The sequence below is a fragment of the Ochotona curzoniae genome, unplaced genomic scaffold, assembly GCF_017591425.1.
Source record: "Ochotona curzoniae isolate NIBS_2020 unplaced genomic scaffold, NIBS_Ocur_1.0 contig_4148, whole genome shotgun sequence".
Lineage (NCBI taxonomy): Eukaryota > Metazoa > Chordata > Mammalia > Lagomorpha > Ochotonidae > Ochotona > Ochotona curzoniae.
Genome location: NW_024466146.1, coordinates 7,188,946 through 7,216,424, shown reverse-complemented (window position 1 = coordinate 7,216,424; position 27,479 = coordinate 7,188,946). Strand labels below are relative to the sequence as shown.

At 37.6% G+C, this 27,479-nt stretch overlaps 1 protein-coding gene across 1 annotated transcript in view; it reads left to right on the top strand.

Annotated features, from left to right (window-relative positions):
• KANSL1L (KAT8 regulatory NSL complex subunit 1 like) overlaps positions 1–27,479 on the top strand; it is a 105,202-nt gene that overhangs the window by 70,667 nt on the left and 7,056 nt on the right. The window contains exons 6-10 of the mRNA XM_040984618.1: positions 7,405–7,609; positions 17,804–17,972; positions 19,056–19,163; positions 23,844–23,969; positions 26,279–26,397. Of these exons, the coding sequence (XP_040840552.1) occupies positions 7,405–7,609; positions 17,804–17,972; positions 19,056–19,163; positions 23,844–23,969; positions 26,279–26,397 (727 nt within the window). The remainder of the gene's footprint in view (positions 1–7,404; positions 7,610–17,803; positions 17,973–19,055; positions 19,164–23,843; positions 23,970–26,278; positions 26,398–27,479) is intronic.

Genomic DNA, 27,479 nt, shown 5'->3' with positions numbered 1-27,479 from the left:
AAGGATTAATGAATAGAGTGAAGTGAGCTTTGTTCAGTTTGTCTAAGTAACTTCAAAGCATACCTTCGAAGTCAGAATGGAAAGAATAAGATTCCTTACAAAAGTAAGAGGAATGCAAGTTCCACTTAAGTGCCAAGAACTTACAAACAAAAAAAGTGCCAAAAACTTTTGGTTAAACCATTTGGGAGGAAACCTTCAGATAAAATTTATTATTCAGTATCTTTCTTGGATGATACTGAACTCAGTTTTTCTTATAATTTACTTAATTTAAAAAATGCTTACGGAGTGACTTCATGGTGCCAGGTACCAGACTGTAGTGTTACACAAAAACAAATGCTATCTGGGCTTGTGTTATAGAACCCAGTTTTGGAAAATTAATCACACTTAAACAGTCACACAACTGCTATAGATATATGTATATAACTGATTGAGGGCTATGAAGAATTTTGTTGTCAAGAATAGCTCTTTGAAATTATGCCTTAGATGAATCCCAACATGACCGATTGGTAGCACCGTGATTTTGTACAGTTGACACTGAATTGAATTATAGTAGTACAGGCTGCTTCCTATTCAAGTCATATAACGAATACAAGCTATTTTATTTATTATTTTTACTTATTTATTTGTCTTCTGGGTTCAAAGGTGACTTTCATGAAGGTCGTGCTTCTTGTGGCTATCCTGATGAACTGCTACCGATTTTTTAAGCATTTGAATCAGTAAGAGTCACATCATGCACCCGAATAAATATTTGTTAGGTGAATGAAATCTCACTTTTAAAATTCTTGCAGATAGCAGCTTAAAAAATCTTGTCCTAATTTGTTTCTTCCTTGTATAGTTAGATTAACACTTTATTTATTGCTCTATGTCTGACACCTGATCTTTCCCCTCAACTAATTTGTCTTTGGACTAGAAAATTCAGCAACCAAAGTGGTGGACACTGCTACATTATAGTAAGAGACATTTTATAGTGTGAGAAAAAAGCACTTCTTAGCAGTAATCAGTGAGCTTTCTGGCATGATCTAATTGAGATCTCTTATTTAAAGATCTTTTTCTATTTCAGGTATATTCTGTGTAGTTGAAACAGCTAACTACATAACAGTAACTTCATAATGGAGATATTATAGTTTTTCTAATAAAACATGCCTGTTCTAAATTCATATCACATTATGTCATAATTTTTATAAAATATATTTCAAACTGTTAAAATTCAATGGTATTAGTCTTTTCTGTTAGTATAATGAAATCTCTGATCACAGATATTTATAAAGATAGGAGGTTTATTTAGTTCATAATTGTTACAGTTTGGGAAGTACAAATGCATGTACATGAAAAATAGATGATGTGGCAAGACAGGAAACCAGAGAGGGCAGGGACAATCCTGTTTTGCCCTTTTATTACAACTTTATAATGATAACTATTCAGGATCCCACAAAAAAAAAGTGCATTAATTCCTTTGGAGGGAAGCCATCCAACTGGCATGCTCACCTCTCACAAGGCCCTGTCTCTGAATGTTTCTACTCCTTTTGCCCATAAAGAAGTTTGTTTGATGTACTTCGAGTATTTAAGGTCATTTTTAGAACATCCTAATAATCTCATTTAAAAATGCCGTTAGTTATTTACCTGTTGACTTGTTTTCACATTTCTCATTCACTGGTATCCTAACCTTCATCTCTTACATACTGGGAATATATGCATGAAAAGCAGAGTTTGATTTTTGTTTTGTTCTGTTTTATTAATTTTGGCGGCAAGATCTTAAATTAATCACCAGGGGCAAAGCAGGAAGATTTAGTCTTCAAACAAGTGAAGTATTACATGTTATTAATAGCTTTTGGTGTTCATCCTTTGACGTAAAGATTGAAGTGCTTACAGATCTTGACTTGCCATATAACGTTGAAATAAAGTCTAGGCTTTTGTTGTTTGTTTTTGCTTTCAGTCCCAGAATGGGATTGAAGATCTCAATGAATCATTGTCATGTTGTTTGTTTCTACTTACTGATAATTATCTCGTAAGGATTGCACACATTCCTTTTAATTAGGTATCATAATTGAAAGACTATAATTAAACTGCCAAAATAATCACATATAAGGTAATTTTTTCACCTTCTGATGTTTTCAACAGTCACATCTAATTACAAGAAAATGTTGCTTGTTAGCAATACATTCCTGGTTGATGCTTTTAATATAACTTTGGATTCCTATGAATACTTTTTTTTTTTTCCAAAAAATGTATCTTTCTTATTGGAAAGGCAGACTGAAGGAAAAGGAAAATATAAGTGACCAGAGATATTTTTCATCAGCTGGTTCCTTTTTCAAGTGACCATTATATCTGGTTGAGACCAAGATCAGGAGCGAGGGGCACTGTGTTTTTTCTACCATGACTGGGAGGAACCTAAATACGTGAGCTGTCTCCTAGTGCTCATTGCCATGGAGCTCTGTGGGAACACAGAGCAGCTACAAATCGAACTGGCATGCCAGTATGGCATGTTGCCCTAATGTTCATTTTTGTATTAGCTAGTGTTTAGAGTTTACTTTCCCCTTTTACCTCTAATAACATACATAGTAAATATAATTTTTTATATAGGGGAAGGTTTTAGCAAATTGTGGTACAGCTACTGGATGTAACACCATGTAACTATTTAAAAATGTTATGTATACAAAATATTCATGATATGAGAACTTATTTAGGAATGTTAAATGGAAAGCTCAGAATAGCAAAACTACAGTAGAAAGTATTATTTCATTGAAAAAGTGTTCCAAGGATACAAATCAAAATTTTATATATTTTTTTGCAAGATTTGTTTACGTATTTAAAAGAATTACAGAGTTATGGAGAAGGAGAGAGAGAAAGAAAGAGATCTTCCACGCATCAATTGATTCCCAAAATGGCAGCAACGGCCAGGGCTGAGCCAAGTGGAAAGCAGCAACCGGAAACTTTATCCTGGTCTCCCAAGCGGGTGGCTCGGGCCCCGACATTGGGCTATCTTTTGCTGCTTGTCCTAAGCAATCAGCAGCGAGCGAAACTAGAAGGGAAGCAGTGAGGACATGAACCAGTGGCCATACAGGATGTCGCAGAGGATGATATTACCCACTCATCATCATGCTAACCCACAAATCAAAGTATGAATGCAAGTGGTGTTTATGTTCAGAAAATGATTTCTTTTAAAAGATTTATTATTTATTGGAAAGTCAGATATGCAGAGAGGAGGAGATATACAGGAGGTACACAGATATACGGCCGATGCTATGCGGAACTGAAGCCAGGACCCAGGAACTTCTTGGTCTCTCACACGGGTGCAGGGTCCCAAGGCTTTGGGCTGTCCTTGACTGCTTTCCCAGGTCACAAGCAGGGAGCTGGATGGGAAGTGGAGCTGCCGGGATTAGAACCGGCGTCCATATGGGATCCCGGGCATTCAAGGCGAGGACTTTAGCCGCTAGGCCACGCTGCCTTGCCCAGAAGATGATATTTTGAAAAGACTTTTATCCTGATTGTTTTTCAATTTTTAATATTCCTTTAAAGTGAAAAAATAGCAATTTTTCTGGGAATGTCCCAGCAGGCAAAAGTATTTTCCGAACTTCATTTCCCAGTGTGTAGGCAGGAAATCAGTTACTGTATCAGCTTCCAGTTTTGTTGCCTTTGTTTCCTAAGACCCATTTGAAATTAATCAGACTGAGTTTTGGCCCTTCTCTCATCCAGTATGTTCTCATCTCAGTTTCTATCTACGAAGATTATATTTCCAAAATATACTGCATTTTTAGACTTGGACTATATATGAACGCAGAGATAACCCTATTCAACCTGGTATAATATGAGCCTTTGTATGTGTTTTAGGAACTGGGAGGCTAATATAATCTCTGAAAATATATTTTCTACTTCCAGTCTGCAGTGTTTATTTCTAACTTTCCCGAAGTATGTTTAATACGAGAGTAGTGTGACTATGAGGAATTGATCTTAGTGCATCTGGCTGCATATGCATTTTAAGGCAAAGAGCAAAGCACATGTGCCATTGTGGGCAATCTGATAAGAAGGGTCCAAGACTTGTTCCATGTGACATCTGATGATATTGGCCTATCTTTCCATATTGCATCACTGTTCAATTAATCATTGTTCCAATGTACAAGATGATCAATTAAGACCTTCTTTAGTAATTTTTGGAGTTAGAGGGTATTTTAAGACTATGGGTCTCTCACTAAGAAGCTGAAGTACAGTAAGCACTGAATGTAGTTTAATACCTACCTTAGTCTCTAAATTGCAACAGCAGTTTTTATTCACTTTTATGAAGCAGTTGCAACATTTGCAGCATTTCTGGTTATATCAGAAATAGATTCTTAGGCAGTCAGTATTACAGTAAAGCAATGGAAAAGAAACATGGACCTGTCATTCTCAAAAATAGTTGTTGTTTTTGTTTTGTTTTGTTTTTTACTCTGGCCATTTATACTAGTAGATACAAATAACCTATTAGTGGACCTGCCTTCTCCTGAGATTTCTGAGATTTCTTCTCTTGGAATGTATTTTAGCTAAGAAAAGAAGAATGCCTAGCAGATATGTACCAGCAGATCTCATATGTTCATCTGAAATGGCTTCCTTTTTCTTTTTAGCAGCCATCAGTGTAAGAACTTGTGTTGAAGCTTTATGCAAAATGTGGACAGATTTTTCTTTTCGGTTACATCATTTTCATTTGACCTGCAAGGCTGAGAGGGAGAGACACAGGAAGACCAATGGAAAAGGGATTTTTCTTCTGTTTGCTGATTTACTGCCCAAATGCTCGCCACAGCCAGGGTTGAGTCAGGCTAAAACCGAGAGTCAGAAACTCAACATGGTTTCCCACATGGCCAACAGACAGCCAACTCCTTCAGCTGTGGTCTGTTGCCTCCCAGGCTGTGCGTTACCATGAAGCTGCAGCAGAAGCAGAGAATCTGGGTCTTGAACCAGACACTCCAGTATGAAACGTAGTCATGCCCAGTGTTGGCTTAACCACTGCACCAAATGCCTGCACCACTTGTCAGGTCTTAAGTTAGTAAATACATAACATGTGCAGGAGGAACTTATGAGAATGTAAAATACTATGAAAAAATACATGAATTGTCTGTTGCTTTAGACTGTGTGATGAAAGTAATCATATAAAGTCTTTTCTATGTTTTTATGCTCTTAGCATCCTAAATTTATAACCAGACCCAAAAGGTTTTTATTTACTTGAAGTATTTAAGCAGAGCATTATAAAGTTTATTTTTCTTTCTTTCCTACAACACAACTTGGTTAAGGCAAAAATTTATTAAATACTTAAAATATCCCATGAAAATTTTTAGACTACTTTTCATTAGCCTTATTTTTTTAATTAACTAAAACAGTTTCTCCATTTCATTCACCTTTAACCAGCATCAGTAAGAAGTTAGCTATTATATGTCCCCATAAACCAATATTCTTAAATTGTCTTATTCATCAATTAAAAGTATCTAGTGTCTGTAGAACAAACCTGTAATAAAATGTCAGTTAAAAGATTGACTCAGTTGATTAAAAAAGCCATGTCACTTTTTCATTCAGATTGTGTAAAAGCAACTTGATAACCTCTTATCATCCACGAAAGACCACTAAGATTTCTAGGACTATAATGCATGACTTTTATTTGCTCTTAGTCATTTTGTTTTTTTTTTTTTTTTAAAGAAATGATGTGATGTGATTTGTGTGTGTGTTTGCTCCTTTGCAAATAAAACTTCTTAATTCTCACTTGATTGCTGTTTTTATAAATTCATGCCCAGGTCCTACATAATCATATACCACTGAAAAGAAATAACTTTCCTGTTGGAGAGTCAGAGATTTGGAATGGAACTTGGGGAAGTTGTAATAGATGGAAGAGCTCATTAACTGTATCTCAGGCTTCTGTAATAAAGGCTTTTGGTTTCCTTTAAACACAGTCAGGTTAAGCTTCTGCCTTTGAGTGTTTCTGACTTCCTGGTGGAAGAAACTCTTTTTTTTTTTTTTACCAGATCTATTACTGCCTTCCTGGATCCCAGCTTTCCCCACCTGATCACCTGTAATACTAGTTACCTCATGAAACCTGCCTTCTTCCTGATCTTGACTCATTTCTATGCGCAGTGCTTACCTTCATATTCACTAGCCTGTGTATAATCTGCTTAACTTGTGACTCTTGGATGAGACAGCCCCGTTCCAGGGTTGGTTTCCTGAGAGAAAAATGACTTACTACTGATAGACATAAAACGTTCATACAGGTACCAGTACTGTGGCTAAATGGGTTAAGTTTTCTGCTGCAGTGCCTGCATCCCACACAGGCACCAGTTCTTCTGGCTACTCCATTTTGATCCTGCTTCTAGTTAATGGTCTGGGAAAAGCAGCCAAGGTGGCTCAAGTCCTTGGGCCCCTGCTCTCACTAAGGAGACCTGAAAGAAGCTCCTGGTGTCACCCTGGCACACTCCAGCCCTTGCAACCATTTGGGAGGTGAACCAGTGCATGGAAGATTCTCTCTCTTTCCCTCTCCCTCTACCTGGAACTCTACTTTTCAAATAAATAAATACACACATACATAAATATTTTTTAAAAGTTTCCTACAAACAATACATATTATATATATACTATATCATCAGGTTGTGGGAGTAGACCAGTTAGTTTGAGAGTAGCATTATACCTGCCTTTCTTGGTCTAGTGTGTGATCGAATATCAATAGAACCTATTAAATGAGATCTAAAGCATTTTTACTAATGGTCTCTGGAGACATAATTTTCTGACATACTATATTTAAAGATTTATTTTTATTTTTATTAGAAAGTCAGATATACAGAGGCAGAGAGACAGAAAGATCTTCCATCTGCTGACTCACTCCCTAAGTGGCCACAACTGCCAGAGCTGCGCTGATCCAAAGCCAGGAGCTTCCTCCAGGTCTCCCACATGGGTGCAGGATCCCAAAGTCTTGGGGCTGTCTTCTACTGCTTTCCCAGGCCACAAGCAGGGAGCTGGATGGGAAGTGGAGCTGCCGGGATTAGAACTGGCGCCCATATGGGATCCTGGAGCGTTCAAGGCGAGGACTTTAGCCACTAGGCCACACTGCTGGGCCCAAAATCCTATATAACAGTATTTTAAAAACGAAAACACTGTATTGTGTATGTGATTTTAAAATTTATAATTAACATTGACATTGTACTAAGGAATTGTGGGTATTTTCTAAAGAGATATTTGATTTACTGGAGAAACTAGAAGTACAAATTTTCCTCAATTTAAAGTGATTTCTCACTAATAAGCAATTCTTTCACCAATTATTATCGCAAAATTGACTAAAATTAATGCTCTTCTATCATAATAAACTAAGACAATTTATACTGAGTTTTCTTTGTCTTTTTCTTTGTTTTGTTTTTGTTTCCCTCCCCAAGCCCTAATAATTATTTCATTACATTTTAGTGCTTCAGAGAACTTAAATGAGCTGTCTGCTTCCAGTAGCTGGTTACTTAACCGGAGGCACAGTAAGAAAAGGAGAAAGGACAGGACGAGATTGAAATCTCCGTCTTTGACTGTCATGAATACAGCAGCGCGAACGAGGCCACTTCAAAGTTTCCCCAAGCGGAAACTCTACAGAATGAGCCCTGCTTCTTCCTGGACTCCACAGGTAAGGTCATCCTTGAGAAAACATGAACAAAGATTTTTACCCTCAGTATATTTCATGTGCAAGAGAAAGTGAATTGTATGGCTGTTTAGGACAATTAGGAGGGAAAAGCTTAAAATAAACGATATAGATACCAACAGACTACAATGGGATTTATTGATTATTTAGTCCTAAGATTTGAACCCTCAAATATCACATATCCCCCACTTATTGTTTTCTTCAGTGTACTGTTGTGCTTACACTATTTTAAAAGAAAATTAAATGATATTTTCAATGATAAGGATAATGTCAAAAATAGAAATGTATGTATATTTGTCACCCAAATATTGCTCAAGAAAGTATTTGTACATCCATTTGTTATTTTGGAAAAAATGGTTTCATATACATTTTAGGTTTGGCATTTGTTAATGTTAGGGAGCACTCTATTTCTTTTCTTTTAATAATTTACTTATTTTTATTGCAAAGTCAGATTGACAGAGAGAAGGCAAGACAGAAAGATCTTCCATCTGCTGATTCACTCCCCAGATGGCCACCAGGGCCCGAGCTGAGCTGATACAAAGCCAGGAGCCAGGAGCCTCCTCCTGGTCTCCCACATGGGTGCAGGAGGGCCCAAGTCTTTGGGTTGTCCTCAACTGCTTTCCCAGGCCACAAGCAGGGAGCTGGATAAGAAATGGAGCACCCATTAGGTACTGTTTTTATCACTATCCAATAAGACATAGCATTATGGATTCTGAAAAATAATTTTTATTATAAAGCATTACTATTCAGCAGTTCAGATACTACTAGGAGAATCCATCAACATGAAAATATTTTTAAGTTCTTTCTTAGCTAAAACATTTTTTAACTAAGTAAACTGGTGAGAGAATTATTTTATTCAAGCTTTTTGCATTAAATCATAACCTGTTCAATACATTTTATTACAAATTTCTTCAAACTGGCCTACCCTCCAGCATGTCGCTGGGTGCTGCAGCATGGCCCAGCCTAGCCCACTAATGACCCCAACTCTCACACTCCCCAGAGGGAGCTGCAGCCCAGCAAGGTATCACCCAGAGTTCCCCTACAACCCTGCTCTTGGCACGTGCAGGTGGGTGTTTCGATCCAGCCTGGCATAGCCCACCGCAGTCTTAGCTCTCGGCAGGTATTTCCGCCTAGCCCAGCCAAAAGGTAGAGAAAACTGACTTCTGTGTTTACTTTTACACTTTTTAAAAAAATGATTTTAGTTCTTTTATCTAGGTCATTGATGACTTAGGTATCAATGAGCTTCATTTTTTTTGTTTTCTCATTGTGGATGTCAAGTTGTCTTGGTACCATTTGTTGATGAAACATTTCTGTGAAAAACCAGTTGACCTTAGATATATGGATTTATTTCTAAGTCCTCAAATCTATTCCAGTCATTTGTGTGACTGTCCATATGCCAGTACTCCAGTGTTTAATATTTGAAATCAGGAATGGTGAGTCTTTCAATTTTGCTATTCTTTCAGCATTGTTTTGGCTATTGAGGCTTCCTTGCAATCCCATATGAATTTGAGGATTAGCTTTTCCATTTCTGCCGCAAAGGCCATTGAAATTTTTATAGGGATTATGCTGAATCTATATCATTTTGGGTATTACTGACATGTTGATAATAAGTTTCCAATTATGTGCATGGCATATCTTTTTATTTATTTATACTTACTGTAATTTCTTTTAGCAATGTGGTAAGAATTCAGTGTATCGATCTTTCACCCACTATGTTAAATTTATTCCTAGGTGTTTTATTCATTAGGATATTCTGTAGATGGACTTCTTAATTTCTTTCTGGAATTATTTGCTGGTGATGTATAGAAGCAAAATTGGGTTTTGCTTGTTGATTATATAAAAAAAATTTTTTTGGAATTAATCTAATAGCAGTAGTAGCTCTTTGTAGGTTCTTTTATTTATTTTTCCTTAAAAATAAATAAATTATTTATTAATAAATAAATACATTCTTTATAAAATTAAAATGCATGTATTTTTATTAACTAATTACTACGGCTAGAGCTGCAGCATAATGTTGACATGTCATCACTGACAGTAAAGAAGCTGGGGCTGACCCATGCTGGAGCCTGGAGCCAGGAATCCATCACTTGCTGCTGGAGCATGGGTAAAGCAGCTGGGAATTGAATAGACACTATGATACGAGAAGCAGGCATCTCAAATGGTGAATTAACCCACGGTGTATAAGGCTTGCTATTAGCACGTTTACTTTTCTTTCTGTGAATTGGCTGTTTATATCGTTTACCTATCTTTCTGGGATTATTTGTTGCCTTTTTGTTTTAAACAGATTTGTGCATGTTCTTATCATATATTTTTACACTTTTGTGTTATGGTTTCTTATTTTTCTTTTGTCATTTTTTTCATGAATGCACTTTTTATTTGTATATTATTGAATTTATCAGTTTTATAAATAAAATAATTTCATAAAATTAATAAACTAATGCAATTTCTCTATGTTAGTAACAGCTAATTTAAAATTTAATTAAAAGCAAGATAGTAATCCAAACTGATTAATTTTCTAATAATTAACAAAGTGTACATATGACTGCTATATCTTAATAAATTTGTGGAAGACATTTCAATGTCCTGAGTTAAAAGGTAATTTCAGTCCAACTTTTACACAGCTTTTTAAACTTGTCTTAAAATTTGCATTGACAAACAATGATCCATCAGTAGTTAAGTATGCCTTGGATAAAGAAAGGCAGGAGGCGTGAATAAGCGAAAAGACTACCAGATACTGACTTAGAGTACTTCATATGTGAAAACTAACTCAAGCATAGACCCAAATGAGATCTCCAATGCCATTTATTAGACTCAAAAATTATAACGTGTTCAATAATGAGAAAACATGAAACTAAATAGTGTTGTATTTGTGACCTTAACACAATTTCTTTATCAATCCATCTATTATTGTTAAAATATAGGTTGTTGTTAGTTTGGGACTATTATAAAAAAGCAACTTAGAAGCACTTTTTTTTTTCAATTTTTTATATCATTGTTTTGAGATTATATCATTTTACAGCACTAGCAATAAATGAGAGTTCAAATTGTTCCCTGTCCTTGCATTATGTACATCATTGTCAGTGATTTTAATTCCAGCCATTCTTGGTGTGTAGTGGCAGCCAACGGGAATGGTACCTACTTTGAGATTAATTTCCTTCCTTTTTGCAATTTAAGGTGATAACTTTGAAAGTTGATTTTCAGTCTTTTTCTTTTCTAGTATAAGTACAAATCTAAAATTTCTTTTGAAGTATGCTTTAGCAGTTCATAAACTTTGATGTATTATGTTTTTAATTCAAAATATTTTTAAATTACTCATTTTTGACTGAGTATTATTGTGAAGTTTATTTAGTTTGCAAATATTGGGGGGATTTCCCAAACATCCGTTATTGGTTTCTAATCAAATTCTCTTGTGATTAAAGAAAAACATCCTGTGTGATTTCAGTCCTTTTTTAAATTTGTTGAGATTTATTTTATGGCTTAGACTACAAGTCTAGGTGAATGTTTCACAAACACCTGAAAAAACTGGAATTTTCCATAAATGCCTGTCGGGTTTAGTTGATGACACTGGTTAAGAGTTTCTTGACTTTCTACTTATGTTCAGCTCTTCCAACTGTAACTGAGTGTGTATATTTCTGGTTTTTTTCAGTTCTTGCTTCATGTGTTAGTACCTGCCCAATGGTCTAGTTTTTCTTCCTATGCACTTATGATTTTGTCCTTTTATTGCTATGATTGTCCTCACCACTGAAATGTTTCACTGATATTAATAAACCTCTTCAGTCACTTAGTGATTTGTGCTTGGGTTATACATTGCTTCCGTACTTCTTTTAACCTATCTAGTTTAAATATAAAGCTGTGGTTTTATATTTCTTAGGAAAAGTATGTATTGCAGTGTTGCCTTTTTACACAATCTGTGTCTGCCTTTTTATCAGAGTGTTTAGTTCAAGTAGACTTGGTATAATTATGAAAGGGTTAGGTTTAAATCTACCATCTTATTACTATATTTTATTTATGCTATCCGGTGTTTGTTCTTTTTTTCCTTGCTTTCATTTGGAAATCATTTTGTTTTGGATTTTTCTTCTTTTTTGTTCCACTAATTTTATATTATTATTATTATTATTATTATTATTATTATTATTACTATCATTTCATGATACAGTTCCATAAGTCCTGGGATTTCCCTTGCCCCTTTCCCTGTTCCCTTCTCTCCCACTGAGTTCCCCTATATTATTACAATAGTATCATTCTTCATAAACAGTCATATGTCCATCATTGTGGGCATGGACAATGGCACAAAGTCCAGCATCCTATTGTGAAGATATAGTAAACAGTTTCATTGGGAATCCGTCTTTGATCTGGAAGTAGAGATGCAAACTGCATTGTATCCTCACATCTGGACAGGATAGTCTTCATTATGCAGTTACTATATATCCCCTTAAATGAAAAGTCACAAAACAAAATCAGCAACAGGAAGAAAAAAAAAATTTAACAATGCCATGCAGTTAAATAGACATCTCTGATTGGATGGTTCATTCCTATACTGCTTGCAGTAATTGAGAGATGCTGAGGACAGAACCAAGAACTGACGTCTCTCGAGGCTCCTTATGTGGGTGTCGGAAGCCCAGTTACTTGAGCAATCAACTTTGTCTGCAAGGGGCTGGAGCCTGGAATTGGGAGTTAGAAATTAAATCCAAGCATTCTGATGCAAAAAGTAGGTATCTTAACTGTTGGGCTAAAAACCCATTCTAAATTAATTGTTCTTAAATCATGTTGCTATTGTTTCACGCTATGCAAGTATAGCTTTTTATTTTAGCAAAAAATTGGAAGATACACTTTGTAGATTTCTGCAGCTCTTTCTCTGTGTAACTGTTTTTATGGCACTCTGGTCAACTGTAACTACCTTGTTCTCCCAAAACTCTCAATATCTGTTCAAGCCAGCTAGCAATTGCTTCTCTATTTGGAATAACTTCCTTGTACAAAAGTCTGGGAGTGTATCTCTAGTCAACAAGTTGGTAGATTTATAGGATCACCACATCGGTTTTTCTGCTGTTAGTAATTAAGTCATGTGCTGGCTATTGTACTCTTCCATGGGTAGGAGTGGAAATGCATTTTCTACTGCTGTTTGGCAGGATATAGCCCAGAACCACTTTCACATAATGGAGTGAGGGAAACAGCTACTCAGGGTATACAACACTTGGTTTTATACATCTTAGGCATTCGGGAAGGGGAGAAGGCAGCAGCTCCTTGTTTTTTGTATGGGAGGAGTGACCTGGAGCACAGGCTTTCATCAAACCTTTTGCACAGAGACAAGGTCAGAGTGATTCAGCATTGCAAACATTCCTGGATGGATGTGTCAGCTTGGCTCTGTAGGTGGTGGAGTCACTTTTGCTCTGCTCAACCTAACATTCCTGCCTTTTGCTGCATGGTACTGGAACTGAAGGGGGAGGGTGTCTCAGGGGATTAGGGTGAAATCCTAATGCCTAGTGGGTAGTGGTATATTGGCTAAGGAAGAGTTTGATTAGTGATAGCCTTGGGAAGCAACCAGGGTATGAACAGAGGAAACAAAAATAATAGGCATGGTTGTGGTACAATAAAAATGCTCCCAATTTCTTTAAGGTGCATCTCCTAGCAAGGGGCTGTGGATGTGGTTAGTCTAGACCTGGGCCATCTTAGTCTCTCTCTCTGCTTAGGGTGGCTGTTTTGGCTTTTTTGAGCTTAACAAGAGCAAAGTAGGAGCCTGTGGTCCACTCAGGGTTCCATCCAGCAGGTGACCTTGCGAGGGCCGCAGTGCAGCTAGCACAAACTGTTTCTGAGGTTTTGTGTGCATGGGCACTTAGAACTCCGTTGTTTCAAGTCGGGAGGAAACATATATAACAAGTAGACTAAATAAACTCGGTTCCAAAGGTCAGTCAGCAGAGGACTCAGAAAAGCTCTACTGTTACCCAAATCCAGAAGCAAAACTTTTAGTAGCACTTACAGATGTAGTTAACTTTCTTCCCGGCACACGTATGAAAGCAGCTTAATCATCTGTACACACTGCTTTCCTCTAGAAGCACTTGGCTCCATATTCTTCACTTTACACCCTAACTGTAGTGCAGCATCTCAGAAAACTGGTAACAGTTGTTTAAGGTCAACATGACTTTCCAGCTGCAAGACCCAATTCAGAACTTCTTATTCCAGTAATCTGATGGAATAAGTCATTAGGAACAAAATTCAAGGAGTTGTTTTTGGGTTTTTTTTTGTGTGTGTGTGTGTGTTTGTGTTTAACTTTGGATAGCTGGCTAATCTAGCGAGAAATAAAGAGAAATGAAGGAAATCCTCAAAATGAAATAGAGGGACAGAATGAACAAATGCAGAAAACGAAGTGATTACTGAAGCCCAGGCTTCCTTATGAATATCTTCCAATTAAAATAGAAGCTTTTATTTAATTTTCTTGAAAGTAAATGCAAGCAAAGCCAGAATCCTGGAATCTGTGAGAAATCCTTTAGAGAAGCGCTTAGAGGCAAGAATTTTCAAAGACTACTGGTTGGGTGAACTAGAGTTCAGTTCTTGAATAGAGTTGCAAATCATTTGTCTTTTGCTGCTTGAACTCTTGCTGAATAGTGAAAATACAATCTGCGTAGAGTGTATAATGTCATCTTATATTCTGAAACCATGCTTCTGAACTGTTTTAAAATCAATTTAAGAACTGGATTTTAAAATAGGTAAGCTTCTGTTTCAAATTGCTAGCAGAAGCAAGTATGTGCCCTTTATAGGACTCTCAGCAGAAGCATCTAAGGAATCCCATAAATGAAGTTTAAAACAAAAGACATTCCTGATAAGGGAGGAAAATCCTAAGACACAACAGTATGGTGGTAACATGATCAAAGCAGAAACCAACAAAAATATATGTACATATGAGAAAACATGCATATGTATGAGCATGTAGAACAAAGCCCTAAAAAATATATTTGTAGTACAGATGTACACACACACACACACACACACAATGTGTGTTGGAATTAGTCTGTAGAGAATATAAAAAGAAGTAAGCTTAATACATTTAACAGAAATGTTCATGAACTAGAAAATTGCTAATATGATTAAGAAGTAGGTAGATAAGGCTGGAAAGAGAAGTAGAGTATAACTCTGAATAAAATTACACAAAACAAAGCACAGAGATAAAAATAATAAAAATAAAGGTTTAGGAGAAGGTCTAAGGAGTGTATGCAAAGAGCTGCCTTCAGCAACCACTTTTGCTCTGATCTCTGGCAAATGTGAATTTTGTGCATATACCAGGCGAGGGTAACTCTGGGGGATGTTTTTACTGGTATTTTGGGAACAGAAAGCACATGGCAATTTTCCAATTCAGAGTAATTTTGACCAGAACATTTGCTGAATACTGAGGCTATACTAATTAGAGATTTAAAATGTAAAAGACAAACGCCCTTAAAAATATAGTATTGTCAGTTGTACTCTTGAGGAAAAGTTCACATGGGGAAATGTTCAGGGAAAACTGTGTAAAGTTAGCCAAGTACTGAGTTGTAAACCTTGAGGAGATACGAGCAAATCGGATACGAGCCATTTTAGGAATACAATCCTGACTTACCATCCTCTCAAGCTTCTTTGTATTCACCTGGTGGGCAAAGAGAATCCTCTCTAAATATTACATCATTTGGAGTTGCTGTGATATTTTGCAAATATATGCAGAGTATAAGATGAAAGAGGAACATTTCAGAGCCTTGATGTCTAAAATTTTCCATGTAGTTCTGCATTGCTAAGGACCTGTCACTTCAGTTTTCTGAGTTCTCCCTTTTGGAAGAAGAATTTAGCTCAGGGTGATGAATTGTACATTGAGTCCATTTTTTTTTCCCTTCTGATTTAGAAAGTGTTTACAAACCCTGGACCTTTTGAGTAGAGGCTGGTTAAGCTATATGTGTTTGGGGACGAGATGAATATACTTTGCATGAAAGAAGGACATGAGTTTAGGGGTCTGTAGTAGAGTGCTATGCAGACTGTGCCCTTCACCCAAATTCATATGCAGAAACCTAAGTCCCAGTGTTTGTCATGTGACTTTTGAGAAGGTGAGCAAAAGGGAAAAGGATTGCCATTATTAGGATTATTGAGGCGGTGGCTTGAGTGAGGAAGTATTTTGTTGCGGCTTCTGTGGATCGTGGGTTGCTTTTGTAGGTGAGGATGGGGATGATGGAGAGTATGTTTATTTCTAGGCCAACTCAAATTAATAGTCAATGGGAGCTGAATGTGGCGATGGCAGTGCCTGTTGCGAGGGTAAAGGTGATTATGGCTAGGACTATTGGATTGATTAGTACGGGAAGGATATGAACCAACATTTTCGGGGTATGGGCCCGATAGCTTATTTAGCTGACCTTACTTAGAGTGTGGTGTAGTAGGTAGCACGGAGAATTTTGAGTTCTCAGGTATAGGTTCGAGACCTAGGGCTCTAGAAACAAGGGGGTTTGAACCCCTATAATTTACTCTATCAAAGTAACTCTTTTATCAGACATGTTTCTATGCGTATGGGGGGATTCCTGCTAGGGATACGGGTATTGATACATGTCATATGCATAGGGCTAGGGTAAGGGGTAGGAAGTTTTTTCATAGGAGGTGCATGAGTTGGTCGTATCGAAATCGTGGGTAGGATGCTCGGATTCATAAAAATACTATTGTTAGGAGGAGGGTTTTGGCGGCGAAGTTAATTGTGAAGAGTTGGGGGTTGAGTGTGTCGTGGAATGCTAAAGAAAGCAAGAATGAAATAAAAAATATACAACATAGAAATTCAACTACTATAATAGCTTAAACTTTGAAAAGGTTAATAAACTTGATAAACACCAAATGCAGTTCCTCAAGAATAACCCATGTTTGCTGTGACATTTAAAATCTATTAATGCAATTTGCCACATTACTAAAGAGCTATGTAATCATTTCAGTATGTTCAGAAAAAGCATGTGCCTAAATGAACAATATATTTTAAAAGTTATTTTTGGTAAACTAGGATTATGTCCTGATAAGAAAATATCCTATCCATTTAATTTCTGTTCTTAATTGTAATTCTATTAAAATCAAGAACAAGAATATATTTTTTGATCAGTTCTTTTATTTCTAAGATTTATTTATTTAACCTAAAACTCACAAGTTAGAGAGGGAAAGGCGGAGAAAAAATTTTTAGCATGTGCTGGTTCACTCCCCAGATGTGCTGGGCCAGACAAAACCAACTACTTCTTGTAGATCACCCACACGGATGCAGGTGTCCAAGGTCCTGTCCCAGTGGACAGCTGGGACTAAGTTCAGCACTCAATGGGATGCTGATGCAGCAGGCGGAGAGCTAGTCTATTGCTTTGCCATTTCTACCTGCTATTGAACTGGTGACCCATTAGAGTAAGAAAGCTTAGCAAAAGTTTGATATTTCATATATATTTTAAATCCTTTTTACAACAAGAATGGGCTAATTTAATGAGGAATACATTTAATAAAGTATATGTAAGACTTTTATAGAAGAAAATTATAAAAAAAACCTTAGTAATGTATTAAAACACTTCAGGATGATCTAATAAAGATAGGCCACAGTCATGGATTCTTCTCTTTTTACTGAAATACACATTATTTTTTTTTTTGTAAGACAAGGAAAAGGCTGATCGACTTACTATATTCAGCCAATTCCCAACAGCTTTCTCCACTTATACTATTTCATTTTCTTTTAAGATTTTTAAAATTTATTTTTATTGGAAAGGCGGATATACAGAAAGGAGGAAAGACAGAGAGGAGGATCTTCTGTCCAATGGTTCACTCCCCAAGTGACTGCAACAGCTGGAGCTTGAGCCAATCCGAAGCCAGGAGCCAGCAGCTCTTCTGGGTCTCCCATGCAGTTGCAGGGTCCCAAAGCCTTGGTGTGTACTGGACTGCTTTCCCACGCCACAAGCAGGGAGCTGGATGGGAAGCAGGGCTGCCAGGATAAGAACCAGTGACCATATGGAATCCTGGTGTGTGCAAGGCGAGGACTTTAACCACTACACTATTGTGATGGGCCCAATCCTATTTCATTTTGATGTTGTTTTTCCAAGGTGACTTATTAAGCCAGGACTCTCTTCTGGTGTGATTCAGACACTGTATTGTAAATAGTTACACAATCTCTCATTCTATGTCCAAGCAAAAATACAGTCTTTATTAAATGTTTTTCTCTTGCAGAATGTGCATTCAAAAGAAGCCACACTTTTAAATTCTATGCAGATGTCTTCCTGTCTACAGTCAGCTTCAGCTTGGAGTACTTGTGAACATACTTCAGAATCTCAGATGTTAAGAGAACACGTGTCCGAGTTAGATCCTGCTTTCCATTCTGTCCTATCACTGCCATCAGGTAAGCTTCCCCCTCAACATCTGACTGGGTGTCTTATACAGCATAGTGCAGCAGTTATGTGGTTGCAATGAAACTAAACAGTTCTTGCAAAGAAATTAATTTAGTCATGTAAATGCAGTGCTCTCCAGTGGGAGTGATAACCCGAGAGGGAGGTGCCCACTACTTCCTTCCTGGGCCACTCCCAGATCATGTAAAATATTTCATTTTATTTGGAAGGCAGTTACAGACATGCAAAGGCTAGAGTGGGGCTAAACTAAAACCAGGCGAGGAGCTTCTTCCAGAATATAGGGGACCAAGCACTTGATCCATTTTCCACTGCTGTGCTAAGCACACTGGCAAGGAACTGGACTGGAAGTGGATTATCTGGAACTTGACCCAACATCCCTAGTAGGGAATGCCAGCTCCACAACAGTAGCTTTACCCACTACACTGGCCCCAATAATTGTATTTTTACATTGAAAAAAATTGTTGAAAAAACTGAGCCACATCCACTCTTTGGTTGTCAGGAGATAGGATACAAACACAGCTTACTAATTGTTTACTTCTCTACTTAAAGGAATAAGTTTTAATATTTGTAAAAGTAATTAGTACACCACAAGAATGTAGAGCTGTTATCTTCGTAAAGAAGTTGTGTTTGAGTTAATAGCATTCCCCCTCCCCTCCGCAAGTAGTTAGAAGCATGTAACGGATGCTCCAGAGAGCTGTGGTTCCAAACAGGCAGTGCTGGGGGCTGAGGTGAGCTGTCCTCCTTCGGCTGGCAGTTTCCTTAAAGATCTCTCAGGTGCATTTGTTTCCACGAATATGTAATATTTCCCAGCACTGTTCATCTTACACACTAATTTACAAAGTTCATGAAGTTGTTCATTTGCTAGGTTTGTTTACTATGTACATGTAATCAAGATTTTCCAAAATGTTGCTACCAATACGTTTGCAAAGCGTATTTTGTCACTTCTGATAGTTTGAGCTTTTCAGAATTTGCTTATTTTTTCTAATAATATGTACTATTTATAGACTTAGTATTTCAATCTGCAAAGAATGTACTCACTGAACATACTCACTGAACATACCTTTTTATTTTTCTAGATGTGCCTCTTCATTTTCACTTTGAAACATTATTTAGAAACACTGAAATAAAAGGAGATCTTGATGAAAATAAGTTTGTAGGCGACTGTATCATAGCTCCGTCAGCTGGTATGTCACATTTACAAATCTTGTACTTTATCAACCTTCTTATATCCTTCACACTTAAATTTGCACTCACTAAATAAAATTTAATAAAATAAATGTAAGTTCTTACTTTTTAATAGTTTTCACAGATAACACACGCACCCTAAAAAATGCACAGAGGCAATCCTAACAAGAAATGGTATTTACGGAATGAAAATCATGAAGTATTAATGATAAACAGGAAATTAACATGAAAGAACAGCATGAGTTCATATGTATAATCCAATGTAGTGCGTTTTCATTGATTTTTGTTGACTTAAAATGATTCTGATGCCCACTGAGAGGACAAAACAAGGAAAATACTCAAGGAATTGCCAGGGAGAGAAAACCCTCTGCTACATATTTCAGCATGCCAAAACCTGTAACAGTTAACAGAGTTTGTTTTGCTTATGTTCAGGAAAATAGATCCATAAAGCTGATTACATAGTTTGTCGTATGATTCAAACAATAAAAATTGAAAGGTAGGGCATCATTCAATAAAGTAGTATTGTTAAGTCTGAGTAAAATTATTCTGTATGCTCACATCACACCATGACTCAATAAATTCTAACTGGATCTAGGAATTTAAAATGAAACCTTAAAACTATATAATAAAACTGGCAGAAATTGTAATGAAAAAAGTACGAGTATGTTAAATGGAATTGAAGACATATCTTTGGAAGCAATTAGAAGAAAAAAATATATATCTTGATTATCTGTGAAGTGAAAATCTTTAAAGTCATATAGTAGTAGGCCCTTTGCTTCAGAGCTAAGCCACTGCTGGGATGCCCACATGCCACGCCAGAGTGCCAGTGTAAATGCCAGCTGGCTGCTTCCAGCCCGGATTCCTGCCAGTGCACCTGAGCAGCAGTGGACGATGGTCTGGGTTCTTCTGCCCCTCACTGGGAGGCCCAGATGGAGCTCCTTGCTCCTGGCTGTGGTCTGGCCCGGGCCAGCTGTTGCACTGTCTGCAGTGGTTTGGGAAGTGGACCAGCAGATGAAAGGCCTCTCTCCCTTTCTCTGAGTTTCAAGTACATGAAAATATATATATATGGGAAAAAAAAAGACATACAATGTAAATGAAGCCCAGATTACACATTTACCTTAAAAAGTCAACTTTAATACCTGTTAAGAGTTTTATTATACATTTATAGAGATCAATAACTTTTAGAAATACCAGTATTAAGAAGTATTTAGAAATACCAGTAATAAGGAGCTAGGACATGTAAAGGAAAGTTATCCTGGAGACACCAACAATCAAATTATAAAATATCTTGGATGGAACTTTATAAGATCTTCATTAAAAAAAAATCCCAAATTTAACTGAAGAATCTGAGGAGATAACTCCTCACTCCCTTCTGCCACAAGACGGTAGCACAAATCAACATCAGCTTTCCTTCCACATTAGTTTCTAATAGCTATGTGACTAATCACAAAGATGCGCTCTTTTCGAACTTTTTGTTTTTAAAATTTGTTTGTATATTTGAAAGGCAAAGTTAGAGAGAGAGGAAGAGACAAAGACGGGGAAAGAGCCATCTGCTATCCACAGCTCCACTGCCCATGTAACTGCTATAGCCAGAGCTGGACCCATCTGAAGCCAGGAGTCAGGAGCTTCTGGGTTCTCCAATGTGGGTGCAGGGGGCCAAGGATTTGGGCCACCCTCTGATACTTTCCCAGGAGAATCAGCAGGGAGCTAGATCAGAACTGGATAAATTTGCAACCTTCAGAGAAATATTGACATGGACTAGCTATGATATTGATGAACTGCTGGTTCAGTTAGATGTAATACATTGTGGTCACATCAATACACAATACTATGTTAATTTATTTAATAGAGATTCATGGTGACATGTATCCAGATGAAAAGATATATGTGGGTTTTGCTTTAAACTACAGCAAAAATAATTGGTGAGAGATGATACAAGATTGGTGATAAGTTATTGCTGAACTAAATGATAGATAAATTGGAGTTCAATATTGATCTAATTTTGTTTGTTTTTTAACCTGGTAAAAAAGTTGGAGGAAAAAATACTAATGCCTAAAGCCAACTGTCTAAGGTTAGGGAAGACTATAAAGAATACTTGAAATAATTGGTCCTTTGTCATGATGTAATTATTTTGAGAATTTATTCTGTGACTAAGCGAGAAGAACGTGTCCCTGATCCTGAAGAGGATTATTTTAAGACTGTTGATTACAGTGATAATTCTCTCTGGTGATGGAGCCTGAAGATTACTTCAGGAATGGCCATCGTATTGTCGCTAGCAGTGACTCAACAGGCTAATCCTCCACCTTGGAGTGCTGGCATCCTGTATGGGTGCTTGGTTCATGTCCGGGCTGCTCCACTTCCAATTCAGCTCCCTGCTAGTGGCTTGGGAAGGCAAGAGAGGAGAGCCTACGGCCTTAAGTCCCTGCACCCATGTGGGAGACCTGGAGGAAGTTCTGGCAGTTGCAGCCCTTTGGGGAGTGATCCAGCAGATGGAAATCTCTCTCCTCTCTACAAATATGCCTTTCAAATACAAATAAACAAGCCTTCTAAACAATGTACATTAAAGTGATAATTCATTATGGTAATGAAACTAGCATTCCTAACAGGTAGAGCTAATTGATATTGACTCTAATCAGAGAAAGTAACCTTCTGAGAAAAGGAATTAACAATGAGAATGATACCATGATTCTGAATAAAATCATGGTTTCATATTAGAATATGCATGAATTACGAGACATTTATGTATAGGACTTAAAAGGGTAATGCAAAAATGTATGCTATTAAGGAGGATTACATTTCTTTTTAAAATTAATTGATTTGAAAGGCAGAGTCACAGTGAGAGAAAATAAGAGCCAGTGATAGGGTATCTCCCTTCTGGGCCTGGGAGAAGCCACAAGCCAGAAATTCCATCCATATCTGATGGCGGTGGCAAGAACAAAAGTCCGTGAGCCACTCTTTGGTTCCACTCAGGTACGATAAGTAGGAAGCTGGGTAAGAAGCTGAGCAGCCAAAATGTGAACCTGCACTGATACTGAAATATTGCTCTATTTATGACTTTAAAAATCACTGAAAGCAAGATAGGCACAACATTGTGTTCAAATCTTACTTCTATGATTCAGATACCCTGTTTCTCTGGACAAATATTAGTTATCTTGAACACTTGTTAACTGGTTTTCTGTGAAAGCTCCACTAAGATCTCCAGTGAGTTTTTGTAGGTGTAGTTAATGCTTTTAAAATTTTGATGTTAGGGGCCAGCACAGTAGCTTAATGGCTGAAGTCCTCACCTTGCATGCACCAGGATCTTATATGGGTGCTGCTTTGTGTTCTGGCTGCTCCACTTGCCATCCAGCTCCCTGCTCGTGGCCTGGGAAAGCACAGCCAATGCCTTGGTACCCTATACCTACTTGGGACCAGGAAGAGGCTCTTGGCCTTGGATCGGCTCAGCTCTGGCTGTTGAGGCCACTTGGGGAGTAAACCAGCAGACAGGAAACCTTTCTCTGTAAATTTGGTAAAAATTTACATCTTCAATATTCAGACTTAGCATTTCAACTGCACGCACTCATCTTTGAAGTTGACGTTCAGGGTTAACACTGCCCTACCACTGCTGTTTATAGGGCAGTGAAAATAGTAGTGGAGCACTGATCTCCTCGGTCATCCATTAACCTGTCCCAAACTCTGACTTTGCTGCATGTCATGCAGCAGCACCCAGGCTCAAATGCTGGCATGTGGAGTCCAGTCACTGCAAATAGCCTTCCTTCTCCACTTCCCTGCTTTCAGGACGATAACGTTTAGTGGTGTCCTCATGTTAATGGCAGTACCTTCCCACAGGTTTCTGCTCTAGCTTCCCTCTTCTGATTCTATAACATAGCGTTTTAAGAATCTTCTCAAATCGTGCTTTATTAAAAAAAAAAAATTGGGGGGGGTTGCCAACAGAAATATATATGTGCGTCTCTCTTCATGAGGCTGTCTATACAAATTTTGTCAGTTTTAGGGTGCTTTGCCATCTTGAAGCCAGAATCTCAGGATATTCTTGGTCAGTATACCCGTATTTCAGGGTTACTGACAGTCTGGTTTCTCATCCTACAAATATATCTTTCCAAACCCCCAAATGTTTCAAAAGCAGTCATTTTGATTCTTGCCTGAAATGTGCGACTCAGACAATGATCTGACGATAAAACATTAAACACTTACCATGGCAGTCACCCTCTATCTATGTACAGCAATTAACTCACTTCAACATCAAAATCCATAAATATCTGTAATTATCATTACGGTACAGATGAGTTTTCAAATGACTCACAATTGTGGCAAATTCATCACTCTGATAAAAGTGAATTAATGGTGCCCAGTCACCGTCAGAGGTGGAAGAAACAGCTCTTGGCTTGTTCTCATCTGGTGTGGCTCCGATTTCCAGATTTGAGGGAAACTCAAGGATTCAAGTTGTATTTCGGTAAGACATAAGGAATGAGACCAACAGTAACTTGTAATTTGGATGGCGTTGAGAACAGATTGCTTTCTTCAGGATGATTTTAAGGACCCCTATTCTGGGTGGCATTTAAGATTTATTTCAGTATCTATAAATCTGAAGTGATGGCTTAAAATTCTCACTATAAACTAAATACTAAGATGTTTATTTGATAAGTAACAAAAACCTCATATTTCCTCTCTTTTCATTATAGTACATAGTACTCTGCATCAATGGAGAAATGGATATTCACCTACATGTAAATCTCAAATAAGGTCGGACTCTTCTACACAGCTGTTACAGGGAAGAAAAAAAAGACATTTGAGTGAAACAGCTTTAGGTAGGTTAAAATGAGAAAAAGAACACCAATGCTAAATGCTGAAAGCTTACCAACTACAGAACAATTGTTGATTATATAAAATATCTGTGACCCTCTGAACTTTATGTAGCTGAACCAAATTTATTGGACTGAGCTTCTATTTCATGGCAAGCATTTCCTTGCTTGCTGCTTTCCACCAACCAAATGGGGTTGAGGCCAAGGTCGTGCTATGGCCTCACATTAATGTAAGGCTGCCCAACAGAGATTACCTGTGCAGGCATTAATTCAGTACAGATTCCTCAGGACCCTAAGAAATTAAAAAAGTTTCAACTGAGGTACTCAGCCATCTGTTCAGTTCTTCTTAGGACTCTACATAGTTCCAAAGATGGTCAAAGGTAGACACCTCTCCTCTGGTAAAGCAAAGGAAGGACTGTGGTGAAGACAGGGGACAAGATGGCTGCAATATGTTTCTACCAACGAGAGAAAAAAACATAACAGGAAAGATAGCAGGGTACTTCAAAAAGTTCATAGAAAATGAAAACCTCAATTTATGCTCGTATAAAAGCCTTCTGTAATCAGCATAGTTTTTTCATAATAGGCATTTTCATGATTTTTTTGGAGATCCTTTGTGTCCATGATGTCAAAAGTTCTTCCAAAAAAAAACTTACCTTTTAATTTTCCATGACATTGTTTTTAGCTAACTCTGTATTTTGAATCACAAATTATTTACGTACTTTTTGGGTTCCTATTGTGTGTGTTCCAGTGGATGTAGTAGTATACACATCAAATATTTTCCAGATGTGATGTAACAGATGATATATTAGCAACCAATTACATCCAAGATCAACTGGACTGTAACAAAGGATTTAGCATACTATCTCTAGAAACCCCAAGTTACTACCTGACAGCAGTACAATGCAGTGTAGCACAAAGCTAACACATTCCCAAAGGTTTCCAGATGCTTCCTTATTTTTAGTTTCTCAGCCTTAGGAAAAGACAGCTTTAAACAGACTTCTATGCATGCACACTGAAACACAGGAAACTTGTAAAAAATTACGTTGACAGACACATTAGGAATAAGGTACAAAGATATAACGTATCTCCCTTCAACTGCTACTTTAGAGCTGAAAGTGTCTGACTGAACTAGAACAAATGAAATGGCTTACTGCAACGAAATAAGACAATTTCCACAGAGCAGGAATCTGATCTAGTCTCTTTGAACAAGTTACCATTGTGGTGTAGCAGGTAAGGCCATTCCAGGATGCCAGCATCGCATTGGGGTGCTGTTTCAAGTCCGGGCTGGTCCATTTTCGATGCAGCTCCCTCCCTGCTATGCAGGAGACCTAGAAAAAGCTCCTGGTTCCTTACTGGCCTGGCTCTGGCTGTTACAGCCATTTGGGGAGTGAACCAGCAGATGGAGGTTTTTTCTCTCTTCCTTTCAAATAAATCTTTTTTCATTTTTTTTGAAAGTTTTTTTTTTTCAATTGAAAAATAACATATACAGAGAGGAGGAGAGACAGAGAGGAAAATCTGTTGATTCACTCCCTAAGTGGCCACAATGGCCAGAACTGCGCCGATCCAAAGCCAGGAACTGGAACCTCTTCCAGGTCTCCCAGTGGATGCAGGGTCCCAAGGCTTTGAGCCGTCCTTGACAGCTTTCCCAGGCCACAAGCAGGGAGCTGGATGGGAAGTGGAGCTGCCGGGATTAGAACAAGCACTGATGAGGGATCCTGGAGCATGCTAGGCAAGGACTTTAGGCACTAGGCTGCCACACCAGGCCCAAATCTTTTTCTTTTAAAATTAGAAAAATATATTCTAGTTTATTTAAGCTCGCTATGTAAATTGTGGTTTGAAGTAACTGGCTATATATAAAGGACTTTTTAAAAAATTAAAGTTTGAGAAATATAAACAGAAATATAAACCAGAAGTATGAGATTTTATTCTACACAGGAAAATAATACAAATCATACCAAACAATGGTAATAAGTAAGTGGATAAACATAGTAGTTACGGAGCATCTCAAGAAAAGCTTAAAGTCAGACATAAAAAAATGAGATTAAAAAAACAGTCCTAATGATTTGGTCTCTAAAGGGAATCATAGGAAATAAGAGCAGAGTAAAAGGAAGGGATGATATTGAATATATTTGACAAAAACTGAGAAGATACCTCAGACCTGGAAAAATTGGTGGCAGTTTTAAGGCTGTACTTTTCTTTTTGATAAAATATCTAATACAGGAAAACATCTCACTTAACTGTGAAAATAATTCCAACGTAGTATTTATTGAGCATGTTTAATGTGTGATAATTCTGAATGGTTCTTCCCATGCCAGGACAAGGAACTAGATATGAAGAATTTGTTTTTCAACACACAGAACCAGGATCTCACAACAATCTTTCTGCTGTGTCTAATGCCAACATTACATCAAGAACCCCAAATTCATCATCTCAAGTAGGTCTATATACTAAATTCTAGAATTGCTTCATAGGTTATAAAAACACACCAGCTGATTTCTAAAGGAAGAAACTTCTACTTTGCTGATCTGTATAAGCCTTATTATTAGCAACATTTAGAACTGACTTACTAGGAAACAGCAAATTTGACTAAATAAAACATTCTGCTCCAAGGCTAATCCTTAATACAGCCTGTTTTCCTGTTTTAAAATGTCAGCATGAGGCAGGTGTTTGGTTTAGTGGTTAAGACACTCAAGGGTGTCAAGGGGACAAGTCCCCTGGGCTGAGTTCCCAGTGTTGCCTCCCAAGTTCAGCTTTCTGCTAAAGCACATCCGGGGGGAGGGATGGCTCACACAGCTGGTTCCTGAAGCCTTGTGGGAGCCCCAGGTTGAGTTCCTGGCACAGCATTGTGGGCATTGGAGTGTGAGTCTACAGGTGACCACTCTCTGTCTCCGCCTCAATAAAGGCTCTAAATTTAAAAAACAGAACCTCAACTTCGTCACGGCCATTTTTGGGATGTACAAATCTAAATGTATTCTTGATGAGAATTCACAACTTGTTTTTTGTTGTCATTTTGTTTTTTGTCATCTGACACCTGTCTGCAGAACAGAAAGTTCTAAAGGTAGAAGGGTTAGGAACTACACATCCCGAAGTACAGGGATCAGGACTATAACTCAAGACTGTAATTATTACTTAGAAGGTCCACATTTGTCAGCAAAATGTTGTTTGTTATATTGTTTCACTGACACTTGGCATAAACTGTTAGTCTTCTGATTTGCAATGTAAGGCATTTACTTATACTACTGTTATAATCAAGCTTGTGTGTTTAATACACACATACCTTCAAAAAGCTAAGTACATTTTGTTAGTTTCCTTAACATTTCCTTTAAAAAATTACATTTTACTTGACAGGCAGAGACAAGCCATCTGCTAATTCATTTCCCAAATGACTTCAGCAGCCAAGACTGGGCAAAGGCCATGGCCAGGAGCCCAGAGCTGTCTAGGCTTCTCATGTGGCTGGCACAGATCCATGTACTTGAGCCATCACCTGCTTTTTCTTAAAGCAGGCATTAGCAGGAA